This window comes from Ctenocephalides felis, unplaced genomic scaffold, assembly GCF_003426905.1.
Source record: "Ctenocephalides felis isolate EL2017-DRISC unplaced genomic scaffold, ASM342690v1 CF-g0.4_SCAFFOLD_01886, whole genome shotgun sequence".
NCBI lineage: Eukaryota > Metazoa > Arthropoda > Insecta > Siphonaptera > Pulicidae > Ctenocephalides > Ctenocephalides felis.
In genome coordinates, this window is record NW_020538040.1 from 95769048 (window position 1) to 95790130 (window position 21083).

The following is a 21083-nucleotide window of genomic DNA, read 5'->3' on the forward strand; positions in this document are numbered from 1 at the left end:
AAAAAAGCAGGGAAGCAAAAAATCAGTAATTCTCAGCTTATGTATGCAAATGATAACCAAAAAATCTTTTTAAATAATTTTTTTGGTAATAATGAACTGTGTGACTTTCAAGTCATAGCGGCAAAATGCAAATGATAACCAAACAATCTTTTTAAATAATTTTTTCGGTAATAATGAACTGTGCGACTTTCAAGTCATAGCGGCCTATAATGTTCGCATTTCTGTGTATGAAAATGTTATTTCAGGTTGAAAAACCAAGGAAAAGTCATAAATATTTATATTGGCAGTCTTGAAAAAGGTACAGGATTAATTTTAATTCAGTAAAAAAGCCATAATTATTATCAAATATCTAGAACTTGGAATGTGATCTCAATGTTGCGCAGGCTAATAGAGAGTTAAATATATATATTCATTTACTAGTAATTCTGAATGAAAGAACTTGAGGATCACTGCCTCTGAACCCTCCACCGTACTGCGCAAGACTGCGCTTCCTAGAGCACGTGGTCGATCGACTGCGATGCGCAATAAGAAGCTACCCCCGGTGGTTGTAAGTATGACGTCACAATGGAAATGAGGTCGCGCATGTTTCAGGACAACCCCTATCAACAGAGGGAGGAGCACCCAATGCACGCACACCCGATGAAAAACTAGGCCAGTAGGTCACTAAGGAAGGGAGAGTGGGGAAAGCTGCAGCCTCGCACAACGCGAAGTGCATTACGTACGACAGACGGTCTGGATGAAAAATAGATTTCATAAATCAGGACACTTTTATAATATCTATATTTGAAAATAAAATATATATTTTTAAATAAACTGTTTCTTTGTAAGTGCGATAGTGAGTAATTACAACAGATAATTATAGTCCAATTAAAACGTACTGTAAGATTTATACGCCACACTAAAAAGTTTTATTTCAATATTTTTAATAAGCTGTTTTTAAATTGAGTTGAGCAGATAACACTTTTGTTCGGATCGCCATACTAAAACAAAGCATGATTAAAAATGATACTCAAGATTTAATTGAAATCGGTGTAAAATTAAGATAACTCTACCTACTATCAAAAAACAGCTGGGGGTATTCCATAGCAAAAATACAAAAATAAGAAAATTTGTGTTTTTTGTGCATTTGTAATTTTTTTTATTATTATTATCTCTTTTATTTACAACCGTCCATTGAAGGACATTCAATAAATCTGATGAATTTACAATAGTCGGCCGAAAGGGACATTGTATACTACATTGGCATGTTAGAAAAAACAACTCAGTAGTTGTTTTTTCCATTCGATATAAAAATTTACAATTATTTTATTGATAATTATATAATTTAAACTCATTATTTTTATTTTGAATTTATTGCACTATTAATACTTGTATTTTACTTAAAATATATGTAAATTTTTACAATTTGGTGGTTTGAGAACAACAAATTGAATTTTAACAAATAAAATTGGCATTAGAAAAATTCAATTGCATGGAAATAAGGAAGACTGGGTAAGGTTGTGCCAGGTTGCGGTAGTGACAGTCGTCATAACAGCTAAACTATACTGGTTCGGAGGGAGAAAGATGAAGTATGTTTGTTCGAATAAGTTTCCATCATTGCATTGTTCAGCGCCCTACATTAACATGATTTGTAGACCGAATTGCTTATAAAGAGCCAAAATTTCGATTTCTTTTATTAATAACCCTTGCTTTTATACAGATAGATCACTTTGTTTGTTATTTCGCTGAAAGTGGACGTACCCAGTCTCCCCTACTGATTGCATCTGAATTCTTCTTTAACAATATTGGTTGTCGCCAGCGCCGATAATAAAAAAACAGATATTTCAAAGTTCAATATTATAATATTCTGGCGGGATTAGCTCACTCAGTAGCGTTCTCGACTCACACGCTGGAGGATTTTGGTTCGAATCTCCAGCAATACCATAAAATATAACTAGATTAAGAATTGTTAATTTGTAAGAAAAAAATGTATTAGAAGTAGGAAAAAAGTGAGGAGTTTAGTTTAGAAGTGAAAATCAGTAGAAAGAAAATTGAATGGAAGATTAGGATATAAGAAGAGGTAGTATATAAGATGAATGTAGGTTCCGACTAGGACACCGAGGAGTGCGGATCGTTTAAAGATAAATAAAACTAGTGTTATATACCTGAGTAATAGAAATATTGAAGGCAGTTCTATGGATTATAAACCATTCGAACCGGGTGGATTACCGGTTTCGACAGGTATAGATAAGAGGATTAACAGCTCGGAAATCGAGACAGGTAGTCAAATAGTCAGGTCGATGAATATTATTAACGATGAGGAAATTTATATTGATGATGAAATGAATAGTGATAAGTCAGAGTTTTACGAATGTGATTACGAGCAACCTAATAACGGAGGTAATGAAGTGCAAAATTCAGCTAACAATCCGAGCAGTTCGAAAAATATAGTTAAGATAAATATCACAAATTTGGATAAGAATAAAGATATTAAATATAAATCAGATAAAAAATTCAAACGTAATTCGAATAAAAAGAAGTTCAATATATCGGAAGAATTAATTAAAAAAATTGTAAAAATCGAAACAAAGGATGGTGAAGTGTTAGTGTTAAATAATAATAAAAATAAAGAAACCCCAAGTTGTGATGCGAGTGTAAATAACAAAAGTTGGAGCGAAATGATAGAAGAAGAAACCATTGCAAATAATGAAGAAAATAACTTTTATAATTCGAATGATGAAGGACCATATACAATATTTGCCGAAGCAATTGACAATAACATTGGAAGATTTCACAATCTAGCATTGGAAAGAATGTTATTCAAACAAGAACCAAACATAAGTAAAAATATCATAAATATAACAAAAATTGGAAAAAATAAAATCAAATTATTATTTAAAAATTACACGTATGCAAATAAACTAATAAAAGAAAAAATTCTTGAAAAATTCAAAATAAGAACGTATATTCCGAAACACAAATTATATAGAAGCGGAATTATTTTCAATGTTGATCCGGACATGGATGAGCAGGAAATTAAGGAAGTGATCAGATCAGATATTGAAGTAGTAGACATCAAATGTATTAAAAAAAGAAATGTAGATAAGCAAAATCTAAAAAGTCAAGCGGTTAAACTGGTATTCAGAGGAAACTACTTGCCAGAAGTTATATCAATGTATTCTGTTAGATGTCCTGTTAGTCCATATATTCAATCAGTGATACAATGTCATAATTGCTGGCGGTTTGGACATATAAAAATGAATTGTAAGAGCAAAATAAGATGTAAAAATTGTGCAGCTGAACATTCCCACGAACAATGTCATATCGCCACAGAGTTTGAGTGTACTTTATGTCGAGAAAAGCACCAGGCAAATAACAAAGAATGTAAATTCTTTAAACTAAATAAGGAAATAAAAGAAATAATGGCTCTTCACAATATATCATATTTAGAAGCAAAAAGGATGATTCAGAAGAATCGATATGTGGATGCAGTTAAAAGCAACCCATACAATCTGGAATATAACTCATCATTCCCAAAACTAAGGAGTAATATAATTATGAACAACTATAATAATAAATATGAGATATTAAATACATTAGAAGAACAAGAATTAAATATCGAAAAAGACAGATTAATGGTAATTAAAAAACCAAGAAATATTATAGAAAAACGCCGATCAGAATACTTGAGACATATCGGCCGAAGTAATAAAGAACAAGTATCTCAAAAGAAAACCCAGGAATTCGATGTCATGGACAGTAATAAAACGAATAAGATTGAAGAAAATAAAAGACAACTAAATCACTTCATAGAACTGGCAATGAAGTTAAGGGAAAAAATAGAATCTGAGAGAAACAAAGATTGCAAAGAATTAGAGGAAATTATATATAATCTGAAATACGATATCCACACCATTGGTAAATATTTAAACCAGGCTAATAAAACAGATAAAGGCATAAGTAATGTAAGTCAAGTAAATAACAAAGGATGTGAGGATAATTCTAACGGAAGGTAGAAGATATAGAAGACTCCCTTTAGATAGCATCTGCAAATTAAAAACCAATAAACAAACATGGACAATTTTAATATACTTCAACTAAATTGTAGGTCATTACTAGCAAACAAAGAAAGCATAGAAAGCCTGATGTACCATAAGAAAATTCATATTGCTGCTCTAACAGAAACTTGGCTGAAACAAGGACAAAAATTTAACTTCAAAGATTATAAAATATTTCGAAGTGACAGACAGGATGGTTATGGTGGCTCAGCCATACTGATCAGAAACAGTATTATCTGTGAGGAATTCAAACATTCTCAGAACAACCGGGATATCCAAATGACTGCTGTTATAATTAAATCGACTACCCCCTTTTGCGTGGTATCCATATATTGCTCACCTCAAGCCACAAAGGATTTATATTTAATCCGAAATCTTATTGAACAAATTCCAGTTAGACTAATCGTCACCGGAGATTTCAATAGTAAACACATAGCATGGGGAAACGAAATAATAGACAGTGGAGGTGCTATAATGTACGATATTGTAGATAGTCTTAACTTAGTTGTCTTGAATGATGGAACTCATACGACTATACAGACTATTAAGAAAAAATCTTCCGCCATTGATCTATCCTTTTGCTCGACATCTATTCATGACAGGATTCATTGGAGTGTAATTCCTGAAAATGTTGGTTCTGACCATTTACCAATTATAATAAAGTTGCATTTCAAATTTAATACAAGGATGCGTTGGTATCCCGGTAGAAAATGGAACACTAAACAAGCAAATTGGGAAAAATATGGATCAGAGATTGAAGATATTCTGGAGACCTCAACAATTCCTTCGAACTGCGAAGAAAAGTATAAGTTTATCCAAGATACCATAAATAAGGCGGCAGCAAAACACATTAAACAATATAAAGTATCGGATACCTTTAAACCGGCCATATGGTGGGACAATGACTGTGAGATCCAAACAAGAAGAAGAAACGAAGCCTTTAAGAAACTAAGAAATGAATTTAACTACGAAAATTACCTGAGTCTACAAAAAGTAATAGCACAAACTAAACGACTGTTTAAAACAAAGAAAAGAGAAAAATGGCGTGAGTTAATAAATTCGTTCAATATGAATACAAATATTAACAAAATTTGGAACACTATCAAAAAATTGAATAATAAAAATAATAGACAGAACCAACATCATCAAATGAACGATGACTTTTACGAGGCAATTCTTAAGACCCATACTCCCGATTTTGTTCCTGGACCTGCCCTATTTAATCAAGAACGGCCGGAAGACTAGATTGATGACAATGAACACGAAGAAATTAATGGACGCATCAAATATGAGGAACTTGAACTGGCGCTAAAGGAGAAAAAAGACAGCTCTCCGGGATTCGACAACATAACATATATCATGATTAACAGAAGCCCTAAAGCATTAAAAAACCTAATAATTGAGATATTCAATTATATATTGCTTTCAAACTGGATTCCAGAAGAGTGGAAAAGAGCGGTATTAGTTCCCATACTAAAGCCACAAAAAGATCCTGGTGATTATAAGTCTTATAGACCAATAATGTTACTACCTTGCCTTTCAAAAATATTTGAAAGTATTCTAAAAAAGAGATTAGAATGGTATATAGAAAAGAATACAATATTAAATAAATATCAATTCGGTTTCAGAAGAGGAAAAGGCACGATTGATTTACTCAGCGAACTCCTTGTGGATCTATATGGCGCGTTGACAGAAAACAAATATGTTCTATTAGTTACGACAGATGTTGAAAAAGCCTATGATCATGTAGATCACCAAATACTCAAAAATAAATTAACAAAAATAAATATTCCAAACAAAATTACTAACACTATTATGTCACTTCTATCCGATAGAAAGATTTATGTTAGAAACCAGAATCGACTCATAGGTCCAAGAATAACTTTTAATGGTATCCCTCAAGGCTCGATTTTAAGTCCAATATTATTTAACATCTATACGTCGGATTTCATAGAGACAGAAGGGACAAAAGTGAAAAAATTACAATATGCAGATGATTTAGTCATGTATATTTCTTCGCGATCATTACAGGAATGTAGTGATGAAATGAACAGCTCTTTAAGAAAAGATTTAGAATGGATGCGGGACAATAAACTCACACTTGAACCTCAAAAATCTAAATGCATTCTATTCACTAGGCATAGGCTCCCAAGAAATTACATCAGTATAAATATAGACTCGATTCAAATTAAAATATTGGAGAACATCAAAATTTTAGGAATGATATTGGATACAAAATTATCCTTTAACAAACACGTTAATGAAATGTTGGCTAAATGTGAAAAAGGAATTAATATCCTAAAACGAGTAACTGGCACCACTTGGGGTGCACATCCCAATATCTGTCTCTCGTTTTACAAAGCCGTTATTAGACCCCATTTCGATTACGGATGTCAAATTTATGGAGGAAGTTCTAAAGGGATAATGGATAGACTAAATAGAATACAATATGCAGCGTTAAGAATATGCTTGGGAGCACTGAAGTCGACACCTACAAATTCGTTGTTGGCTGAAGCTGCAGAAGCTCCTTTAGAGATAAGAAGACAGGTTATAACTAATAGGTTTTTGATTAAAAAATTTAATTATGATCATGCATGGATACACAACTGTTTAGAGCCACTTGCAGTTCTGCATTTTGAAAATAGATTCTGGCACAAAAAACCAATACCACCTTTAATTGCTGGGTTCCATACACTTAAACCACTAGAAGAAGAAATGATGGTAAATAACAGATTAACATACTTCACTATGTCTTGGAAAGGCACGTTACCTAAAAAGTACATACATTTATCAGATGATTTTGATAATGAAAAGAAGATAGACAAGAAATTAATAAATCTGAAACTGAACAACTTAATGCATTCAAGATGGAAAAATTTTATTCAAATATATACCGACGGTTCAAAGACAGATAATGGGGTTGGATGCGCAGTTTGGATCCCAAGTCAAAACAAACAACTTCAAATTAAAATGCCCGATTGGGCTACAATATTCACGGCGGAAGTGATGGCCATTAATGGAGCATTAGACCTAATCAGGAAACATAAATTGAAAAAAGTTATAATTTTGTCAGATAGTAAATCTGCTTTACATGCTTTAAATATACCTAAATATTTTGGCAATCCACTAATTTTCGACAGTATTAGAAAGATAGAAGATTTAATTAAACAGAAGCATAATATCGAATTAATATGGATAAGAGGACATGCGAATATCATCGGAAATGAGATCGCGGATGGGCTGGCCAAAGATGCACATAGCACACCCTCGATTGTAAATAAAATTCCTGCAGTAGACCTTAAAGGAATTGTTACAAAAAATGGAATGTCTCAATGGCAAAAGGTATTCGATCAAGACTCACGTTTGAAAGGAAGACTTTACCAACCGTGTAACCCGAAGGTATCGAGAAGGACATGGTTTCAAAATATTAAATGGAATAGGAGAGAAATAACAACAATCTGTAGACTAAGGCTATCACACACAAGGAATAACAGTCATCTATTCAGAATCGGTATCAAAGAAGACCCATTTTGTGCTTGTAGTATCATATTAGACACATTGGACCACATATTTTGGAATTGCAAATTATATAAAAATGAACGGAAGAAATTATATAAAAGACTACAACAGCTAAAAGTACAATTTCCAATAAATGCAAGACACATTATTAGTGAGAGTAATATAGGAATATATAGAGTGTTGCTGGATTTCATGAATGAGTGCAATATAAAATTGTAGTGACTTATAGAAATCAAGTTAATGAAGATATGTTATTAATAATTTTTCTCGTTTTTTATATATTCATACAGAAGAAATATTTTGTAATGTATAGTATTGTATTTTATAATATGTATTCAATGGATATTGGCTAAAATGTTTGGATAAAACGAGGCCATTTTAATAAAAATAAAAAAAAAAAAAAAAAAAAAAAAATGAATGTATAAGAAATATATATGTAAGAATTATTTAGAATATGATGAAAAATAATGTGAATAACGTAGGTGGCAAAAATGCTGTAAAGCGGAGGCCAATGAAAATTTAGAAAAAAAAAATATGATAGAAAAATTTCCAATAGTGTTTTGAGAATCTACTGAAGACACGAAGAATGTATTATGTTCTACATTTAAACACAAGTAGTCGGCAATATTAATAGCACAACTTGTATTATAGTAGTCAAAATAATATATTTCATGAGAAATGTAGACAATATCTTAACTATTGAGCGTATGGTAAAGCATATTTGAGAAACAAAGTTCTTCGTTTTAAGACGGTGGCGCAGCGGGTAGAGCAACTACAAGTCGGGCGCGGCGCTGAGCCAACATGGGCGAATCCTGCTGCGAAGCATTAGGAAAATTTGCGAGCGCTGAAAGCTCAACATGGATTGGGTTGCCAATGAAGCTTATAATGGGTTGATATTGTATTGAAAACATTATCGGCACTATATTACAAGTAAAAACTGCGATACAGAAGCTTGTATCATAGAGTTATATTTGTTGCAGGATTTTGTGCCAACAAAGGCTGAAAATAGATTTTTTCATATCAAGATCTGTAAATTTGTTTTAACTAAAGTTATCAAAATAAAAAATATCATCATAAAACAATAAAAATAATCAATACCAATTATGTCAATTTTCAACTATTTCGCATGAGAAATAAAGTTTTAAATAAAGTGTTGGTCTACTTTCAAATCAAACCACTTCAATATTGAACGGGTATCAATGCAATGCAATAAAAATTTTAGAAATGAAAGCATAAGTATAGCCTACTTTTTTCAGTATTTCTAACTTCTTTCGCCGATACCAATAGATCTAATATACTTGTCAAAAATAGAAAAAAATAGCACCTGAATATCATTCGAATAGCTCGGTGTCAGAAAAAATATACTGATAGTTATATCCTTTTTACATACCCATGTCAAAAATATATATAAAATTTGATATTAATGCTTTATCGAGGATCCAAATATTAAAAATTCGATATGAGACGTAGGACTTACATGCATGTATAACTATGTATGCAAATTTGCAATTAAAATGAATTTAGTAATTTTTCAACCTGCACACAACATTCCAAGTTTACGTGATTTAATTTAGTGTGCTCGACGCTTGATACTGGATCTGCATAATATTTAAACCGTTACATTAAAATATACGCAATCAATATAATACATCGAATTTACTTTCATACAAATTGTATTGAATCTGTTCGCTTGATGTGTCAATTACTTTACTAATAAATAATATTTCAATATTATATTTCAAACATAAACCCTCTATCGAGGTATGATTTCTTTAATATGAAAATAGCAAGTAACATTCAAATTTCCATAACTTAAAGAAATACAATTATTAATCCAACAAAATTTTTTATAACAAAAATTTACAAAGGTTGCATTACGGCCTGATATGATTCCAATGAAAATATTTTTCAGGAATTCGAAGTCCTTCAATAATATTTCAATGGCAAACGAATCCACCCTATTCATGATTTATCTGTCGCAAAGTCGCATTTCTGAACTCGAAAACAAACATTTTAATTACTGTTAAAACCGACTGTTGAAACATTACATTAATATTCTTCTTCGACAAATTTAATGATTGACAATAAATTTAATCCTGACAACTTCATGTGACTAACGGTATTTGTAATTAAAAATGAAATTACATTCTTCACATATGTAATATTTGTATTTGATTTTCCCAACCTTCAACATTGAGGCCAAGCGCCAAGCTGAGTATTTTACGTAACACCTACCACAAGCAATTTGATAGTTGTGAAATATTTTTAATGACTAATTAATGATATTATAATTACAGAGATTTTGACAGGCCCAAATTTGCAAATAATGTTTTTTCTATGCAAATCGAATAAATGAGATATAGTATATATAAATTCATGCCATTGTCAATGATTGATCATTAATATATTGACTATTTTCTTCAATTCCAACACAACAACACCATTAAAATGTCGACAATATAATTACTTCTAGAAGTTTTATACTTAGAAAAGCTGCTTGGAATGTTGCCAGACTCAGAAAAGCTGGAAAACCCTCGCAGTATAATAAAATAATACATATGACAAAAATAGAGTAAAGTGTAGATATCATCTACTAGTGCCACGTAAACATATATTTATTGAAATAAAATTATATTATAAAATAAAACTGGTGGGGCGCATGGCATCATGCCTTAAGGCAAATTGCTGGAACTCCCGTACCAAAAATTATTATTTTTTTAAAAGATTAACATTTTTGAAAAAAAATTACTCTGAAAAATTAGATTCTTGAGATACTATAAGTTTTTGACAAAAATTTCCTTTTTTTTGAAACAAAGACTTTTTGAAGAAAAGTGTATTTTGAAATATTTTGGAAATTCTGAACTTTTTTTCAAAGCAATCGTACTGCTTTAACTGCATAGAGACGAAATGTCAAAGCGCGTAAGCGCGCGTCGCCGTCTAACAGATAAACATTGGTACGGAACCCATAGGAATGCAAACAAATTTTATACTTATTGTTAAAATCTATATAAAATATCTGATAATTTGATGTGCATATGTCTAATGGTCATTTTTGAACGTCAAATGGCATTTTTTTTTTACTTTTTTTACTAGATCTCCGAAACCGCTAGACCTGCCTTCATGAAAATTTGATCAGTTCTTCATCTTTTTAATACAAGTAAAAAATTTTTTGAATTATTCAAATCGGCCGCTACGTCCTCTTAAAAACTGAGTTACCATTTTTGGCACTTTTTGCCCCATATCTTCGGAACGGCTAGACCTGCCTTCGCAAAAAACTAATCAGCACGTCTCCTTATCAATACCAATCGAATGTTTTTTGAATTATTCAAATCGCTTCATCCGTGTTCCCGAAATCGTCGACGAAAATTTGTATCCGAACACAAATACACACACGCACACACACATACATGCATTTTTTCTAAGGTATGCCAAAATATTCAGAAACCTCTGAAACGTAAAGATATATAAAAAATTTCATTTTCGATTTTTTGCGATTACTATAACTAACCCTACGGGAAGTTAAAAATTCTTTACCATTTGTACATTATTATTGATTGTCAGTAAAAACTGTAACTAAAAAGCAAAAATACCATTTATAGTAATTGTTGAATTTCTACTACGACTATACCTATATATCACCCTTATAGCCAGCATAGTTATTTCGTATAAAGATTCATAACCTGAGCCAACTTTGCGGAAACTCGCATGCATAAGAAACCTGATATAACAAGACAAAAGAATATAATCATAGAGAAGAGGGCCGCACATGTGATATTGAATCGAGCAAGGCTTTGGAACTTGGAGCGATTTACGGAGTGTCGCGCTTATGGTAAACAGGTTCTCATACCAGCAAACGCTTGCTCTCTATGTTACTAAACTTGATATTGTGGAATTGCTGTAAATAGTTGGTAGTGTACAACGTATGTAATAAATGATACACACATCGAACATAATATGGAAACCATCCGAACAACCTGCCTGAGTACATTCCAATTACGAATATTCATTGCCTTGTTTAAACATCGTCTAAAGCAATAATAAAATCTTTAAAAAAATTACTTGCCAATAATAATCTAGTAAAATAATTTGAATGAATGACTAAAAACTTATCTAACCATTTTTGAGGGGTCTTTTCGATAATTTTACACAAATATTCTGATAAAATATGATAGCCTTTTAAATCAAAATTATAAAAGAAATACACATCAATTAACTGTGTGATTTACAGTTATACAATGAATAATAAAAATAATTATATAAATCAATATTAAACATTTTGTCTTTTATATCATATAAATATATGATATATTTGTAAATTTCAATATATAAATTTATATACTTACAACTTTGAAAATTAATTTAAAAGCAATTGAGCCAAAAATAGGTCCTATATTCAAAAAAAAGTACTATTGTAAATGAAAATTCAAGATATGTAGTACGGAATTTCCACGCAGTCATATATTTTAATTAAATTTGAAATTAAAAACAAGAGCATACTTCATCACCATTAAAAAGTAAATTATATTGAAGAAAGAAACAAAGCGAATTTCATCGAATATGCTATAGATTATCTAACAGACGTGAATAGTTAGAAATAATTTAAAAAAATTACATTTAGTAGTGCATTATCGAGTATTTTATTAAAATTACGTTTTCCCAAATTTCATTAATTTTCGGACCCTTCCCAATATGTATTGAAACGGCATCCAACGGAATAACTACCGACAAAACAGTATAAAAACAAGATCAAGAGGAAACTGACAGGAAAGGATTGTAGCCGGTTTAACCAGCTCCACGTAACACATCTTCAACCTGCCTTTTATTTTATCTATTATTTTCTTTTTGTCATTCACTAACACTAACTGATGAAAGCAGTTTGTAGCGGTACACGACTATGACATGTCAATCATTAAAAATAATTATGTAAAAAATAAAAAATAAAACTATTACAGTATAAAAATCTAAAAGTATTAATTGTAAGTACTGTTACTGCAAAAAAAACATTTTTCAAACATTTGTTTTTTTCTAAAAGTGACAACGTTTTTACTCTCCTCATTCAAAGAACCTTTTTGCTCTTAACATTTCTTTGCCGGTTAATATCCAGTATGCGACATTGAACTTTATTTTTGATTTCATCAACACACGTGTTGGAAACTAAGGAGTCAATTCTTCCATAAAATAGATCAGTAATACGTAAGGGCTATGTTACGTTAGCCTTCTCATACAAAATGGTACTAAATACTGTCAAAATGCTAAATCCTTGCTGTACAGTCAGGCGTTTTACACATAAAATATTTCACTCATATGTTATTAAACCATATCACAAGGATACAGTTATGATAAAACGCTTGACTGCACAGCAACCACATTGCATTTCGACAGTATTTAGTGCCAGTTTGTATGAGAAGCGCTACGGAACACAGCCCCTGCGTAACAACATTGGTCTATTTTACGGCAGAATCGGTCCCTATATCTATTTCATCTTACAATTTTTTAAGCTTATTAAAAATAAATTAAAGTACTAATCATGAAAAAATTCATGCTTTGTAAGGTATAGAAATAATAGGTTAAGCTTTTTTCGGTGACATTTTGCAATTATCTGTTATGAATTTTGTGTACTCATCGGAAATCATTTATGTATAATTTTTGGAAAAATACTAAGCTGAAAAGTTTTTGTAAAATATTATACAACAATTCCGATCATTTCTACACTTCCTTTCAATAGTATTTTTTTCTATATACAATAAAACTAAAACGACGATATTTTTTACAGGATAAATAGTGTTACAAAAATAGAATTCATCGTTTAAAATTCATTTTCTTCTGTTCTATTATAATTTTATGACTTTTACATATTTTGAGTATATTCATAGAATTCCCACAATGAATACGAAATGAAAGTTTATACTTTCTCATGTTACCCTATCATTATAAGACCCGTATATTTTTGGCTTCGAAATTTAATGGTTATACCAAAATTTCTACATGCGACATACAGAAGGTAGTTAAATTTCGCTGAATCACTTTTGACGGATGTGATGAAATACACGCGACACATCAAAGCAATATCTACTTTGATGTGTCGCGTACAAAACGCTCTCTCTCTCTGAAACTCGTTAAATGGCAGACGGAATTTCTAGAAAAATGCATCAAAACCAATTTATGAATAATAAATTATTGCGGTGCAGTGCTTGTATACTCGAGAACACCTTGCAAAATGTATTTTTGATATGTCATTCGATTTAAATGCGAGCTGGTTTTGGAAATGTTTATGAATATGTTCCTGGAGAAAGGTTATCCATATCCATAAGTCTAAAAATCATTGGTAATTAGTTGTAATTCAAAGAATGGTGAAATAATAATAACAAAATTGCACGTAGAGCAAAAATGTAGTTATATGTATTCACTAAAGTTACTCTCAACGTCAACCTGAAAGGATGCATGCGGTCGACATTTGAACTCAGGAAGTATTTTCAGATTATTTAAAAAAACACGGTAGTGACTTTAGTGCAAAACTTGACGAATTGTATGGATATTCCAATATGGACTTATGGCATACCATTGTGGGGCTGTGCGAGCAAATCAAACATTGGGCTAAGGTTTAAAATAATGAGGCAGATTACTAATGCTTTATGGTTCATAAGCAATAAAATCTTACACGACGATCTTCAAATTGTATTTATAAACAGAGTTATAAAAATAAACAGTGTCAAAAAATTTCAAAAACTAGAACATCATTCAAATTCTATAGTCACTCAGCTTCTTGAGACACCAATTTCAAGAAGACTGAAGAAGAATCTGACCAATGATGTATTTAATAACATCGGTTAAACAGTGCACTCTACCAATACAAGTTCATATCCAGTTCATTTTCTATGAAGCGATCGTTTATTATTAAATTATTCAAAATTTCGTTTTCGTTTCAACTCACTATCAGTCTGTAGTAAATAAACATAGTGAAATTTTTGCACGTCTCGCTTTTGTTGCTCGGGACAGCATAAAACAACAACACGTTTTACTCTTCAATTGCTTTCTCTCAAAGAAAGCGATAGTGTGCCACTTTGCTTCCTCCAGTTCTGCTGTAATGTATTATGATTGCTGATATAACCGTCTCAAGAGATGGATTTTATAATACAAGTCTCTCGAAGCAGTGCTAGAAAAAATGAGGTTTTTGGATATTCGATATGTTTTAATAATATGGATTTTGAAAAAAAAACTGTTTGTAATATATTACCTATAATTAAAGTTGTTATCCAATCTATTTTATTATTACGTTCTTATCAATGTTTTTATTTAGATAGCACATATTTACGCGTTGGCACGCTTGCAGCTCTGTAAGCTATATACATACATATAAAGATTTGTAAATTAATCTGATAATGACAAAAAAAAACTCATTCACTCAAAATCATTATTTATACTTTAATATTAATAGCTACAATTATTAATGTTATCCAATTTATTTTATTATTACACTCTTATCATTGTTTTTATTTAGATAGGTCATACTCAGTAAATATGGGTAAATAGTTTATTTATACACAAAATTCTTTACAGTGCAAATCATATGCACTACCCCGCGCGTTTTACATGTTTTCGATCTTACACGGTATTTGAAATTATTTTTTACGAAATGTATTTATTTAGCATTTACACGTAATTATAAACACTAAACATAAACATTTTCATTGTTTTACTGTCAAAATACAACACTCCAACAGTTACGAATTCTTAGTAGTCTATGTCTATGATCAAAATAGATCCAATTCCCGTTTTTTGATCAAAACTAAATTTTGTGTGTGTATAAGCTGAAAAGAAAGTTACCATAAGACCTCATCTAGCCCAGTTAAACCCAAATACTATTATTTTGTTATATTTGATGGTTTATTTCATTTTGTTTTTCTTTTCTTTAGTTTTGTTATTTTATTAATATGTGTTATAAACACCTAGTAGACACGCAGTTGGGTCCTATCTTTTAGTTTATATTGTAAAATATTTATAGTTAGTAGTCTCTGCGTATTGTTCATAGAATAACAGATTGCATTATAAAATTAAATAAAAAAATGTGTGGCAGTTTGTTTGAAATACAAAGGGCATCATTGTTTTTAAACTTTTTTAATCGTTTTAATTTTTATCTATAAAGAAAATGCAATATTTAAAAGTTATTTTTATTTTTGTTTTATTATTGAATTAAATTAATGTTCGTATAATTTATTAAATGCGTTTGATATTAAATAGGGTAGGGCGGGGCTAGTAGAGCAAATTTTTACTTAAACGGAAGTAGTTCCTTAATGAATAGTCTCAATAAATTGCTGTAAAAGATTTGCTGTTTATCGTTGTTTTACCATTATATTCAGTATTTTTGTTTAAAATAATCATTTCTTTATATTATTACTTATAGATTTAACTTAAATCTTAAAAATAATAATTAATTTCTGGAAGTTAATGGTAATTGTCTTAGTGACAGAACAAGTTTAGCAACTATGCTCAACTAACCCCTACTCGGAATTTCAAAATAAAAGTGAGTTTACAAAAAAGCCGTGAGAATTATACTCAGAATCTCAGTGCATATCAAGAGTACTATAATTATATGGAAGAATAACATTTACCTGATTAAAAATAAATAACATTTGACTAAACCAGACGAATACTCGTGATGAATGACTTTTTTACTTTTTGGTCTCAAAATAAACAAAACGCCCGTGAGCCTCACTCATTTGTCCAGCGGCCACTAGCGATCGCGAGATGATTATTTCTCCCAAACCTCTATTTTTCCCTCATATAACGCCTAAACGGACGGTGAATAGTTTTCGAGATATTTCGATTGCTCAACTTGCCCCTATGCTCAACTAGCCCCGCTCTACCCTATATTAATATTTATTTTTTGTTCAATGGGTTTGTTATTCATCATATGAAAAACTAACAAAACGATTTAGTACGGTTTTATCGAGTTACATGGTTTTTTAAGGAACCTATCTTCGGTGTAAAACGAGGGATAGGTATACAATTAACTTTTTGAGTAGTATTTTAATTTGCCAGATAAGCGAAATTTTATATATCACATCATTTAAAAACATTCCAAAAAATTTCAAAAATAAAACTTATATTTGAAGAATTCTGAAAATAATTCAAAATAGCTCAAATCGGTTTCCGTACGTATCGATTTAGACGTATGGCTGCAAGTGTTGATAAATAAAACATAAGCCTGACACGAAAAGTATTTGTACGAAACGATCGATATACATGACAAGTGAATCTAGTAGTTGTAGACCGCTGCTAGTATTAGCAAAGTAGGTCTCTACCACTATGCCACGATGTCAAGAGCGGCAGATCTCTTTCACTCGCTCTAGATCCGCTTTCTCGTAGCCGTCGAGCACATGTACTCGTACATAACTCCGCACAGGCGGCCGTCGTTCCGTCGTTCCGTCTCTTTTCGCTACGCGCTCTATGGCACGGACTACGCGGCGGAGCAAACTCTCACTATCAGCTCTAAGCCGAGCCCGCCTGGACGCGTCCGCGAGCACAGCGTAATATATTATGCATATGATACGAGTTACATTACACGACACGATAACTGACTGACATCATACCAGTTTCTGTTTCGATAGAAAGTACGACTGGCTGCGGTACACGAGGCGCGCGAAACCAATGCATTCTGCTTATATCAATTATAGAGGCGCGACTGAAGTTTCTTAACATCGCTTCGAGAAAGTTGATATTTGCGATTCATATTACTTAATTCCTTACAAGATTCATAGGATATTTCTCGAAAAATGTCAATAGAATTTGTGTTTATTACATATATATCTCATTCAAATAGATGAATTTTCTTCTAACAGTACTTGAGATAATTTCAACAACTCATTAGCTTTATTTCAATGTATTCATAAAAAAAATAAATATTTGAAGAAATTTGATTGAATTTTGATTCAAATTAAATTTTAAAAGTGTTGTATTTGTATCCCGTTTTGCTATCACGAAAACCTTACGGTTCCTATTTCAGATGAGGTTCTCACTTTAACCCTTTCGCTATGAGAGTGTATTCCGCAGGAGTGTCGCTGCTGTACGGGAAAAGCGAGCCGATCAGTTGCACTACTGAACGGAGAGGCGCAACGATATATTTTAAGATATTTCTAAGATAATATTATATAAATGTGTTAAAAAAATTAAAATTATGCTTCTAATGAACTAGAAATTACAATGAAAGACTAGAATTCTCAATACTTTAATTCACAGTGATAAATCTTAAAGCAAATGTCGTAAAGTCGTACAAGATCGACATGCGTACACACGGCACGTCATGTAGATGTCGTCCATGGACGACCTGGAGGTAAATATAAAGAGCCCTATTTATGACACTTATATATTATATTTCGCTAAAAATGATCACGTATAAATCCTATTTTAAAAATAGAAATATAAAAGCAAATTTACGGCATGGTAAAAACGAACAAATACCTACCTTGAGATCTTTAAAGAACACCGTATTCCTCGCCCAATCGACTTGCGAGAATAAATTCTGGTCTAACACCTTGCACATCAGCTCAAACAAATCAACTTCACATTGATTATAAGTTTGGTTTTGTAGAAGTCCATACAGTGAATTCTGCCATTCTCGATCATCGACCGATTGTACAAATTCCCTAATCATAGGTGATACTCGGAGAGGTTCCGTCGTTGAATTGGCGGATTCTGTTCCTGCTGCAGGTGGGTCATATGAGTACTGTTTAGGTGAGAGTGAATGCGTCGTCGAATTCGCCGCATTCCAGTGTTTTGAATCGGATTGAGAGGCGCTCGTTGGCTGTTGAGGCGTGCTGCCGGCAGGTGCTCCACTGTTATTGTGGTGGTGGGTCGTGGATGGAGGTCCTATACCGCCGATGTTCGGCGCGGCCGTTATCGTCGTCTGCCCGACCTGACCGAGGGCGACCGCGATGGGACTGGGTGATGAATCGGGAGATGACGTTAATGAGGACACCTGAAATAATTGAAATCATAAATTAAATATTTGATAACTATTAATGTTTGGTATTAATAACATAGAATAAAAAAATTGATTAGCCCTTCAATAATTTGAAATTAAAATACTATTATTATTCATAAATTATGATAGAATTCCAATATTTATAGTTGCAATTATTATTTTTTACAGCCATGTAATATTATGAGAAGCACATGGCTTGCAGTTCTCCAAAACTAAATTTCTAGTGTGTCATATTGCAAACGCTTTAATTGATTCAGGAGTTATTACGTCATTTCATCTTACAATGCATCCTGTGCATCAGCAAGGTCAGGGCTTAACAGATAATTTACTTCGCTAATTGGTTGTCATTAGGGAAAATGCTCCATAAATCAAGACATGAATGTACAAATTATTTTAATGACTCTATGACATAAATAATATTATAAAGTATCGATTCAAGCCATTGTGCAAACAAACTGAAATAAAACGCGCAATAAAAATCATATTTGAAAATTTAATCAAAGTGAATGTTTAAAACATGTTAATTCAATATTAATTTCAATTTGGATTATGCTTAAATATAAATCAGGACTGCCCAATATCAAAAGAAACAATTCCAGCCAATTTAAAGTCAAAATTTATTCAAATATTTTATTTTTCCATTAGTTTACCAATAAATACCTTAATTTCTTCATTTAATTCTTTATCTGTGTTCATATTAACTCATCATCAAAGATCAAAACTGCATAATAACGTAATAAAACAAAATCATTTTATTATCGAGCTATTTTCTCTAGTTGTAGTATCGTAGACTTATTCTCTAGTGCAGTATATACCTGTGGTATTTGTATTTCTTGTTTGATGTGCAGGTTTGCATAAGGTGATGTACTTCCTTGGCCGTAAACATCTCCTGGGCCTCCTAATGATCCTCTGATCGCTTGTATCGCAAGCTGTCGTTGCCTCATTATCTGTAGTTTTCGGGCCCTATCTCGTTTGTACATTGGCCCAAATTTATTTCGACCACCTCGCATACGATCTGCTCGGACGGCTGTTAACAATAGAAAAAAATCATTAAACACTGAAATTGATAGTTAATGGTAATGAGTACCGATACTTGATATCAAATAATTTTATTAATAAATAATAAAAAACTCCAAAATATGTTTATTATATTTCTTTACATCTATTATCTTGTTTTCTGGTATTTTTTCTTATATTTGTAAATAAAAATTCTCAAGTCCATTTGTTTACCATATGAGACAGGATTTTAATTAGAGAAGCTCTGAATGATATACAGTTGGCGTATATTGTTCTTACAATTTGTGATTTAAAAATACGAGACAGTAACGGGCAACATTATTCATCGAAAATGAGTTTGGACCCATGCCCATGGTAAGTTTTCTTTTTGTCAAGTGTCATTGTTTAAGGCGAAAGAAAAATTACACGAGAAAAGTCTTTTTTAAGACGTCCAGATGACAGACCGGCTTCCAAATGACAATTATGAATGCATTGTCACAAGTCGTGATTTTTGCAGTTGTCAAATATACGGTGAAAAGCATTAAATAAACGGCTCAAGAAAAACTTCTCCGATATATGAAAATTAAAATATTTAAAAAAGCGAATGTCTTGCTTCTAATTCATTATTTCTATGTTAAATATGTGAAATAGATACAGCTGATTATTATAACTAGTACTTTAACTGCATGCTAACGAAAACAAACAATATAGTAACGTAATTACCTGTTATTTATTCATAAGCAAGCCGTAATAAAAAATGGTAGATGCAATTCAGGCTCTTGTTAAATTTTATAAACTATTTGTAGTACCCTACATAAACAAACAAAAACAACTGTAAAGTAGATAACGTTCGGTTAACATTTATCATAAAAAACAACCAAGGATGTAATTAAATATTCAAATTTAATATATACATCAATAGCAAGTCAAGCCTAAAGCTTGCTTGGAATAAAAAAGGTAAAAAATCAAAGCAAATATTGATACAATTCTTTATTATTTAGTACTATAATGTCGAATACTAAAATCTTTTAAAAAGTACTTCCTTCGAATTAAACTTATTCGACATATTAATCTATACTCCAAAGCATTTTTTTTCAAAGCAGTAATAAATGCAGTTTATTATGAAAGGTTTTGAAATATTCTTGATACAAACCCACACACCGTTCGTATTCGTTGTACTATTCGATTTGGTTTGTGTAATACTGGTAAAAGTGAGCTGAAGAAATTGACAATCATTTTAAAATTGACTCAGAAAATATCAAGATTATTCAGGCATTATAGATTTTGAAATGTGTTATTACTCACAGCGGCGCATTTACGGTTTTTAAGATTTATATTTGTGAGCAAAAACATGAACTAAAGTAATTTTGAAGATTTATTCGTGCATATGGAAAATAGAACTTTTAATAGCATCAGTAAATAACCTAAATATCTCTTAAATTCTTCAATAATCAGTAACCAAAATACAAATAGTTCATACACCGTACAATATAATAACTAATTTAGAACTTTAACCTCTTCAATGTATCTCTGCCTCGAATTCTACATAC

General features: G+C 31.4%; 1 protein-coding gene across 2 annotated transcripts in view; it reads right to left on the bottom strand.

The window, feature by feature from the left end:
* LOC113378492 (nuclear hormone receptor FTZ-F1) overlaps positions 1-21083 on the bottom strand; it is a 186646-nt gene that overhangs the window by 7500 nt on the left and 158063 nt on the right. For both annotated transcript variants that reach the window (XM_026619029.1, XM_026619028.1), the window contains 2 exons: positions 19353-19564; positions 18019-18531 (listed from right to left, as the gene is read on the bottom strand). In XM_026619029.1, coding sequence (XP_026474814.1) covers positions 18019-18531; positions 19353-19564 — 725 coding nt within the window. The remainder of the gene's footprint in view (positions 1-18018; positions 18532-19352; positions 19565-21083) is intronic.